Source organism: Talpa europaea (assembly GCF_964194135.1).
Source record: "Talpa europaea genome assembly, chromosome: 9".
In the NCBI taxonomy this organism is placed as follows: Eukaryota; Metazoa; Chordata; class Mammalia; order Eulipotyphla; family Talpidae; genus Talpa; species Talpa europaea.
In genome coordinates, this window is record NC_140076.1 from 69,779,397 (window position 1) to 69,789,515 (window position 10,119).

A 10,119-nucleotide genomic window follows, 5' to 3' on the forward strand; every position below is an offset into this window, starting at 1 on the left:
GGGGAGAGTTTGCACGAGGATGATGCACAGAAGAAAGTGGAGAGGAGAGGGCGGATAATGCCTGAAGTCACTGCTGGAACCATGGAGCCAGAGTTGCTACCCTTGGACATGAGTCCCCCTCAGGCTCAAACCTATTTGGTATGTTCTGTCACAACCCAAAATGTGCTGGCTGACGTAGGGGTGGAGGGTGTTTTTGGAAGATCATCTTTTTGTGGTAGAGAAGTTGGACTAGAAACAATCCAGTTAAGAGGCTGATGGACATCCAGGTTCAGCCTTGACCCCCAGTCTAGACAGTGGGACATTCACCAAGGTTCCCCTCTTTCCCTAGAGATGAGCAGGGGCCATAGAGGCCTGGGCCATGAAATAAGGACTGGTTCCTCCTCCCTCTGCTACTTGCTAGTGACCAAGTGGTGATGCATGCTTGTGGGGGGCACACTGGGCGAGGTCTGAGTTAGAAGGGACCGTATTGTCGTATTTTCGCGGTTGGAGCCATGCTGGGGTGCCTACCTGCTTCAACCCCTGACCACTGGATGTGTGCAGGGCCTCCCAGGATGTGGCCGGGGCCTGGGCGTGTGTGTGGCTTCCGGGATGAGCTGTTGTGTGTCAGGGTTTTTGACCTGAGGATGCTTAACTGAGCATCCTGTGTGTTCTGCCGATTGTGGGCCCCGAGTCGCATGGCGTGTGCCCGCGCCCGGGCAGCTGTTTGCCAGGAGCTGTGTGGCGTGGAGCGTGCATGCCCTGTACAGGGTGAGCCCGCGAGCGGAGTCCGGGCGCGGCAGATGTGCCGGGTCCTCCTCCTGTGCTCCCCGGGCAGCTCCATCGGCCGCGAGTGGCTGGGGGTGGGGCCCTCCCGGCGGCCGCGCGCGCGCACGCCGAGCTCGGGACGCGCCGTGTACGCGCCCGTGCGCGCGCCCCGCGGCTCCAGCCCAGCGCTCGGAGCCGCCTTCGCTGCCACAGTCGGCTCCCCGGGGCCGCCGCCGCCTCCCCCAGGCCGGGGGCTCTGTCCGCTGGGCCCGCGCCGCTCGCTCCGAGCCAGGAGGACGAGCTCGAGGAGGATGCCTGGGCCCGTGAGTACCGCGGAGGCGGCGGGGCGGGCCGGGCGGGCACGGAGCACGGGTGGAAGATGGTCCTGGGGCTGAGCCCCTCCCCGCGGGCTCCTCAGCGCCCTGGCCCGGGGTCGCCGCCCCGGACCCCCGCCCCGGCCAGCCCGTCTCCCAGCCCGCACTGGAGAGAGGGAGGGAAGCAGGGAGAGAGAGGGAGGGCGCCAGAGAGCGAGAGAGCCAAAGCCGGGCGCGAGCCGCCACCGGTTCGCTTGGAAACGGTTGCCACAGCAACGGGGTTGCGCTCCCCGGCAACGCGGCCGTGGGGCGGCGACGCCCCCTCCCACCCCTCCCCCACCCCACGCGGAGCCGCAGCCCCGGGAGCGAAGGGGTGCGGGGTCGCCCCCTCCCCGGGTGGGGAGGACTAAGCTCCTCTGACCCTGGGTGCGCCTGCCTCCATAGCCCGTCGGGAGTGGGGGTGGGGGTCGAGCAGCCCAGTGGGCCCGAGCCGGCCCCCACGTGGCTGCAGTCGTCGCAGCCGGGCTCCTGGGGTGGCTGCAAATGTGGGGGCGGCCCACCCTGGGCCTTCCGCGGTAGAGGAGGCATGGAGGCCGGGTCCAGGGTCTGTGCCCGGCAACCACCACCACTGACCTGACCGGGACCCCCGGAGGCGATGTCCTTTACCCAAGAGAGGAGAGAAGCGCTCATCCCTGACCCTCATGGCCAGGGCATGTGCCAAACCGCGACTCACTCGGCAGGCGGTTGGTCTCTGCTCCTAGTTCCAAGCCACCATTCTTGGGGAGGGGTGCGAGCAACGTGGGCAGGAGCAGAGGAAAGGACATTGCTGATCCAGGGAAGCCCAAGCCCAAGCCAAATGGGAGCGTCCCAGCCCATTGTCTTAATCACAAGTGTCTCTTTCTTGTCTGAGCACAAAGCCCAGACTGTGCTGGGTGGTGTGCAAGTTGGCTGGCTGGCAGGCCAGCGCCACATGGAGATGCCCTGTCCTCCAGAGGAGCTCCTCTGGGAGAAGAGTGGCCGCTGAGTCAGAGGAAATGACCCCTGGCTCCCCTCCCAACCTCCCCTCAGAGGGCAGTGTGCTGGGGAGAGAAACTGCCCTCCTGCCAGCTCTTTGGGCCTGACTCAGCAGATGCCAACCCTGACCGCAAGCCTCCTCAGACCCAGCATCCCAGTGGTCACAGCCATCCTTGGATTTCCTTTATTCAGGGAGGTGTTCTGGACATTGGTAACATTGTGGTGAACATTTGAGGCCTTGGCATAAGATGCCCTTAGACAGGAGGTCCCTAAGGCAGGCTGAGTCTCCCACAGGAAGGAGTACCTTTGAAATTATACCCAGGCTCCTTTCATTCTGCTCCTGCTCTGCATCCATTATCTCCTAACCCTTACCACAATGGTGCAAGGTAAGTTTATTATTCCCATTTTAGAGATGAAGACTCCCAGGCCCGGGGAAGTTAAGTGACTTGCCCAAGGTCACACAGCTAGTAAGTGGTAGAGCTAGATTCCCAGTGCAGGTTTCTCTGCGCAACATAATAGCTCCTGTGACCCAGGCAGAAGAGAACTGTGGAACTTTCTAGAACATTCTTAACCCTTTTTCCCATTTCCTCCAATGAGGAAACTCAATCTTTTGGGCCTTGCTACATATTTCCAGAGAAATCACCCAGATTCTTGTCCTCCCCACACCCCACAGTGCTTTGTAGGGCTCTGTTGCTATTTGGCCCTCCACTCTATAGTCTCTCTCTTGGGGGATACTGGGTACCTCAATCTTCTAGAGCCCCCCCCAGGCCCCTCCCCAACCTCCCCCCCCCCAACCGCTCCCAAGCCCTAGTCCTTGGTGTGTGGGCTCTCTGGTCTGATCACCTTGTAGCCATGGGTGTGGGAAGAAGCAACTAGCAAAATTGGGCTCATGTGGACCCTGTGAGTGCTAAGTATAGCTTAGGGGTTAGAAACCCAAATACCCCAGGGCCTTGGGGGCAATGGGATGAGTGAAGTAGTCAGGGGAGCTGCTGGGCTGCAGCAGCTTGTGTGGGCTTGGTGTGAATGACTACATTGTCCAGTTTTTAAAATGGACTAGAAATTCAGACTTTTATGTAAAATCTGGTTTTTAAATGTTGGGAACTAATCAGAATATTTTTTAAAAATTGGCTGTGGACCAACCAAGTACATCCCTGAACTATGTCCTGAGACCTCTGATCCCTGATAAAGTGACTGAAAAATTTGGTTCCCCCCTGCCCCGTCTCCCGCTGGTGTATAAGTAGCACCTCCACTGGGTTCTACATTTGGCCTCTTGAGGTGCTGGCATTTGGTGTGTCATGTGCAGCTGTATATGCTGGTCTTGAAGCATTTTCACATCCCTCATCCCTTGGCATCATCACATTGTCTCATCCCTGCCTTATGGATGAAGAAACTTCAGCTCAGCTTGGGAGTAGCCACCAGGATGGGGTCAACAGCTCAGGGAGGAAGTAGGATTTGAATCCATGGCTCCCCCTTCAGTGCTCTGCAGGCTCTATCAGGCTGTCCCTCAGAAGAGGGTATTGATGTTTCCCCCTGCCCCAGTGTGGCCATTTCCCTTGGAGGGACAGATCACTGTGCCTGCATTGGGTGAGAAGATGAGGCACAGAAAACCACTGGTCTGAGCTAAGTGCAGTTTGGCCTCTGATATCCAGTGCCATAGCTGAGCCTGGTGACACTGGCCCAAGTAAGGCCTGTTTGTCCACAAGCTCACGAGGACTGATCTGTTGTCCTGTTTTCAGTTTCCCAAGGCCTGGCTTCCCAGCCTAGTGCCAGGGTTGGGTCACAGAGATGCTGCCTGTGGGTGAGGGTTTTGAGTTAAGACCTTGGCTTAGCTGGAAAAGGGAGTCTGGTCAGTCTCAGGCCTGGTTCACTGGTAGCTGGGACAACTGTCGTTTTACCCTCAGTTCCTCTGTGTTGGTGTGGAGGGGTATAAAAAGTCACCAATGCCTCCCTGAAATGCGCTTCTTGCCAGGATAGCGGACTGTGCATTCCACCTGGGTTCCATGCCACCTGCTTTGTGTGCCTGAGCCCAGCTCCCATCTGTACAATAGAGGTGGCAGCAGCCATCTCCCTCGGGCTTGGCATGTGCAGGGCATGCAGTACAGGTAGCAGTCACCCTCCACCCACCCCATCCCACCTGATCCCTGTCCCTTCACTTGACCGGCAACTCCAGCCTCCCATCCAGGTCTTCACTGCTGACCAGAGCCCCTGTCCACACCTGCATACAGTCCTTTCCTTTTATTCACATAGACATATGAGTCTTCTGCTGGCTTATAATCCTCTGTGAGGGCTGAGAGCTGGTCAGTGACATTTTGATGACTGGCTGACATTTCCAGGAATGAATTGGATGCAGACCCAACTCTTGAGGTGTTCCCTTTCCTGCGGCCAAAAGACCGAACAGGTAACTGGACATTGCCAGCCACTTCTTCCATGAGTGGTGGTTGGGTGACTATGTGCCAGATGTCACTTCTGGTGTTGGTCACCAGCCACAACAGGACACCAAGATGTCATGGGCTGCTCATCCAGCCCTGGGGGATGAGGTGGCTCAGGGATGCCTTTCCCACTGAAGTGACAGATAAGGCCATGAGGCTGAGTAGCAAGAAGCCTGGGCGAAATGGGCAATGTGAAGAGTGTGTAGGCTGGGCAGGACACAGCATGGCAGTAGAGAGAGTGGTGCCAAGAAAAGTAATGGGAGTCCAGGTGATGGTGCCAGGTGATGGAGTCCAGGTGATGGTGCAAGGGGACCAAAATAAGTGGACAGATGAAGGGAAACTGCACTTAGTGTAGAAACCACAGCATGTGGCAGATGGAGTGAATGGGTCTAAGTTTGGGTTGCTTAGGTGCTTGGTGCACAGAGGTGATGTGGTGGGTGTTTACAATGGTGCACTGAGCCCTAGAATGAGAGATCTGTGACCTCAGATTTACTCTCTTTGAGCCCAGTGCTCTCATCTGTCAAATGGGAAGATTCTTACCTACCTTCATAGGGCAAATGCAGGAACTGTGTGGTGACAGCCCTTAGGCAGGGAGCATGTTAGAGACACACATGTCTGCATCCCGGGCTAAGAGGTCACCATCATCAGAGCTAATTTTGTTGGATGGCTGCACACCGTTTAAATGGATTAGCTCAACCTTCACCAGGGTCACTGGAGCAAAAACTGAGACAGTCTGGAGGTTAAAAATCACCCCACTAGGTCTTGCTTTCATCCCCCTGCTCTGTTTCCAAGGAGCATGTGGTCTGAGAAAACCATATAAAACTATAAGACTACAAATAAATCTAGATAGAGTCCTAAAAAAATGTTCAGATAACCTGCAAGCAGGTAAGAAAAGAACAGGAAACAAAACAAATAATGAAATGGCACATTTAAGGATAAGTCTGAAGGTCTACTCGCACAGCTGGAGGTGGCCCAATGGCAGGTATTTGCTAAGGGGACGGGGAGGTGGCTTTGAGCAAGAGGCTGCCAGATAGGGTCTGTGTCTGAAGGGCTCTCAATACCTGCACAGAGGTATGGAGGGCTGAAGGGACAGCAATTTGGGAAATTTTGAGAAGGCTGGTCTGAAGAATCTTGGTGTCTGTGTGTGTGTACGGCGGGTTAGATGAGAATGTACTGAAAATTTGGGGGGCTAGATCAAAGCAGGATTCTAGCCCGCTGGGGCTGCCATAGCACCACTGAGTGAAGCCATAGTCTGTGGGCAGGGGGTATGGAACATCAACTCCCCGCCCACTCAAACAGCACTGGAGCCAGAGTGGGGTCAGAGGGCCAGCTCAGCCGTGAGGCCTCACACAAGAGACTTCCTCTTTCCAACCCATCCTACCTAGTCTAAAATGCAGTGTGCCTCCTGCCTGAGGGGCCACAGTGGCATCTCCAGGTCTTGGGTACATTCTATCCTAATGCCCAGTCCCTGTCCTGTCCCTAGTTCACTCTGGAGCTGCCATTCCATCTCCCCTTCACCCTGTAGCCTCGTCCCACTCTTGAGCTAAGGATTGGTGGCTTGAAGCACTAGGGCCTGACAGGGAAGGAACAGAAAGGGCCATTTGGCTACAAGCTGGCCTGTTTCCCCAGTGTCCCCAGGGCTGCCAAATCCTCTTGTGCCGAGTGTTCACAGGCACCTGGCTTTTCATTTACATCTCACTCAGCAGGAAGGGGAAAGGTTTTACCTGGATTTTTTTTTTTTTAAGATTTATTTATTTATGCATACAAGAGCTGGAGTACAGGCCAGAGATGCAGGGGGATGATAGGATTCACCAGAGACAGAGTGGGAAGCAACAGGCAGACGGACTAAAATACACTGCTGAGGGGAGCAGCGGGCGAGACAGGAGAGGTCTGTCTCACCATGTGGGTTGCTCCCTGGCTGGCGATCGAACTCGTGCTGCAGAGGCTGTGGATTGCTTCATAGTGTGGTGCTTAACCCCTTGCACCACCAGGGAGACCCTTTACATGGTTTTTGGATTTCAATGCAGTCTAAATTCTAGCTCCTATCCTTATTAGCTGTGTGACCCAGGGCAAGTCATTTCCCCCTCTGAGTCTCTCTAATCTGTCTAATGGGCAGGACCTCTAGGGGAGCAGATGGTGTTGAAGATGACTGTGTGCAAAAAGCCTAGAAGGAGGCCAGACATGCAGTGGGTTGTCCTTAAGATATTTCTAATTCAGCTAAATCCCATCATCTCCAGTCCCAGAAATATGCTTTTGCTGACCCACAGGCCTGCAAGCCCTCCAGTTAGTACCAGCTTCCTCAGAGCATTCTTGAAAATTCCTGTGGGCTCAAGAAAAGGAGAACAACAGATTTAATTAACTCCCAGTGACTGGCAGCATCGTGTTTCTATCTGGGCTGCGTCGCCATGGCAGCCTCATGGTGGGGCTGTGGAGGGGGCGGGTGGAGCTATTGTTCCTGCCATTGTCTGTTCTGGAACGCAGGCACCAGGAGAAAGGAACTGGCACAGGCACCAAATGGCACATGACACAAGGCAACCAAAGAGTCAGGAGCCATCTGGGGAGAAGTGTGGTGTGATCTATGGCCTGGCTTCCCCCCAGCTTGCTCCCAGACTAAGACAGCTCAGGCCCACGGAGCTGCATGTGTGTGCACCTTGGGCACGCTGAGGATGGGTGTCTGGGGCTCCTGGATGGGCCCGCAAAGCTCAAGCAGCAGCTCTCCCCCCACCCCATGCTAGGGCTGTGGCTAGACTTGGGTTCAAATTACAGCTCTGCTAGCTGCCATCTACACAGCGAATTGCTTCCCCCACTCCCTCATCTATAAAGTAGGAATAATTCCAGTTACCCCAAGGGTTGTGTGTTAAAGCCCCTGGGTATAAGATATTGAGGAAGGGCCCATTTCTGTTCTGCTACAGTGGTGAACACTCGCCTGCCATCAGTCAGGCAGGGCCCCCTCCTACATACCCCAGGATAAAAGGTTCCCTTTAACCCTCGTTGTGGTGAGGAAGTGGAACCAGGGCTGCCCATCTGCAGTGGTGAGGGTCTAGGAGTACAAAGACCAGCTAGTGTTCGCTCTTCATAGATACAAAGAAATTGGGGGAAAGCGATGCAGCGGCCCGGATCTAGAAGGGCAGGGCCAAGTGGGGCTGCAAGCGAGGGTGGGAGGCACGGGAAGCCGCGAAGGAGCTGGGATCCGGCGGGCGGAGGCGCCTAGAGGAAAGGAAGAGAGGGACCTGCCCACGCCCGGCGGCGCAGACAAAGGCAGGGCTGGTGGCGCGCAGTGGCAGCCAGACTCGCACGCCCAGCCCCCACCCCGGGCGGCGCGGACCCGGCGGCCGCGGGGCGGGCGCGACGTTCCTCGACTCGGGCAGCCGGCGATACGTGGTCCAGACTGCCGGGCTGCCAGGCGCGTGCACGGGGCTGAAGCGGGGCGCCGGAGCGCTGCTTTTGGGGCTCCAGATGACCAACATTTCCCCGCCGCAAAGCCAGCGCGCCGAGACGCCGCCTCGGCCTCCTGGGACGTCTGCCCGCGGGTCTCAGGCCCCGGCGGGGCGGGGCGGGGTAGCTCACGCCCCGGGGACGTGGGAGCAGGGCCCGGCGCCCCGAGCCGAGCCCGGCCCTCGCGCGCCCCCTGCCGGCCCTCCGGAGCCCCCTCGCGCCAGCGCCCGGCGGCGGCGCCGGGTCCCGCGCGGCCCCGGGAACACCCGGCCGGGGAAGCCCGGGCGTGACGTCATCCCCGCCGGGCCGTCCCCGGGCCCGGGGAGCGCGGGGTCCCCGCAGCGGCGGCCTCCCCGGGGCCGCGCCGGGCGCCGGGGGCGGGGAGGCCGCGGGGGCAGCACGCCCTGACCGCCCGTGTCTGTCCCGCAGGTCCCGCGCGGCCCCGGGTGAGGCTCCCGCGCCCCGCCGGCGCCATGGGAAGGAGCGGGCGCCGCTGCCGCCGTCCCCCGCCGACGCGCGCGCCACCTGCGCCCCGCCGCGGGCAGCCCCCGGCCGCGGGCCCCCGAGTGACGCTGGCGGCGCCTGGGAGCGTGGCGCGGGCCCGGGGCCGCGCGGAGGAGCCCAGCGCCCAGTGAAGCAGCGAGGACGCCGCCGCCATGGTCATGTCCCAGGGCACCTACACGTTCCTCACGTGCTTCGCGGGCTTCTGGCTCATCTGGGGGCTGATCGTCCTGCTGTGCTGCTTCTGCAGCTTCTTGCGCCGCCGCCTCAAACGGCGCCAGGAGGAGCGACTGCGCGAACAGAACCTACGCGCCCTCGAGCTGGAGCCCCTCGAGCTGGAGGGCAGCCTGGCGGGGAGCCCCCCGGGCCTGGCGCCGCCGCCGCCGCTCCGCGGCCGCCTCGAGGCGCCGGCGCACGCGCACGCGCACGGGCACGCGCACCCGCTGCTGCACCACGGGCACGCGCACCCGCACGCGCACGCGCCGCCGCACCCGCCGCCGCCGCACCTCTCGGTGCCGCCGCGGCCCTGGAGCTACCCGCGCCAAGGTAAGTGCCGCCCGCCCGCGGGGGCGACGCGGGCGCCGGGGGGGCGGGCTCGCCGCTCGCCCGCGCGGCCCCCGCGGAACCGCCTCCCGCGCCGCGCGGCGGAGGAAGCGGGCGGGCCGGGGACTGGGGCCGGCGCCCGCCCCCGGGAGAGGCTGGGAGCGGGGGCCGCACCCACCGGGACCAATTCCCGTTCCGCAGCGGAGTCGGACATGTCCAAGCCGCCGTGCTACGAAGAGGCGGTGCTGATGGCCGAGCCGCCGCCGCCCTACAGCGAGGTGCTCACGGACACGCGCGGCCTCTACCGCAAGATCGTCACGCCCTTTCTGAGCCGCCGCGACAGCTCCGAGAAGCAGGAGCAGCCGCCGCCCAGCTACAAGCCCCTCTTCCTGGACCGGGGCTACTCGTCCGCCCTGCACCTGCCCAGCGCCCCGCGGCCCGCGCCGCCCTGCCCCGCGCTCTGCCTGCAGGCGGACCGCGGCCGCCGCGTCTTCCCCAGCTGGACCGACTCGGAGCTCAGCAGCCGGGAGCCGCTGGAGCACGGAGCTTGGCGTCTGCCGGTCTCCATCCCCTTGTTCGGGAGGACTACAGCCGTATAGAGGGGCGCCACCCGCGGACTCCTGGCCTGACTGCGGGGCTTTTTAAATGCTCCCCTTAGACTGCAGGGGGGTGGGGGGAGGGAGGGAGGGATTTCTTACCCCGTTTGTTACATTTTGAGGATAATAAAGGTGTGTGATCTGGTTTGGTACAAGCGGAGGGGGCACCCACTGCTTGCGCCCAAAGGCTCTGGCGGCCAGGCGTGCCACCAGGGGATGGAAACCTAAACGCACTTTCCGGCTACAGCTCGCCCGAGAACACACAGTTAGCACCCGGGGTCAGCCTGCTTCAGACCAGAGGATGGTTCCCTTAGGGTCTCAAGCCCCACCTTCCCTGTCTTTGATTTCTGGTCGAGGGCGCCCTCCCCCTTTCTGCCCAGGGGGTGGAATTGGGATGGCGGGAGGGCGAGAGGGGTGACCCACCCCAGAACAGCCCCTGGAGGCCGGGAGCAGCAGGCCCGAAGGGATCTGGATTTCTTTATTAACAGACATGAGCACGACCCGTTACAGAAGTTTGTGCTTTCCAAAAAACAGTTACTGAAC

The 10,119-nt window shown here is 60.2% G+C and overlaps 1 protein-coding gene across 1 annotated transcript; it reads left to right on the forward strand.

The window, feature by feature from the left end:
- Positions 1 to 8,592: 8,592 nt before the first annotated feature.
- On the forward strand, positions 8,593 to 9,579 carry PRR7 (proline rich 7, synaptic; the record flags this gene model as incomplete). Its single annotated transcript, XM_084244214.1, has 2 exons — positions 8,593 to 8,983; positions 9,182 to 9,579. 2 exons carry the CDS (start codon positions 8,593 to 8,595, stop codon positions 9,577 to 9,579), a joined length of 789 nt encoding a protein of 262 aa, XP_084100340.1.
- Positions 9,580 to 10,119: the final 540 nt, after the last annotated feature.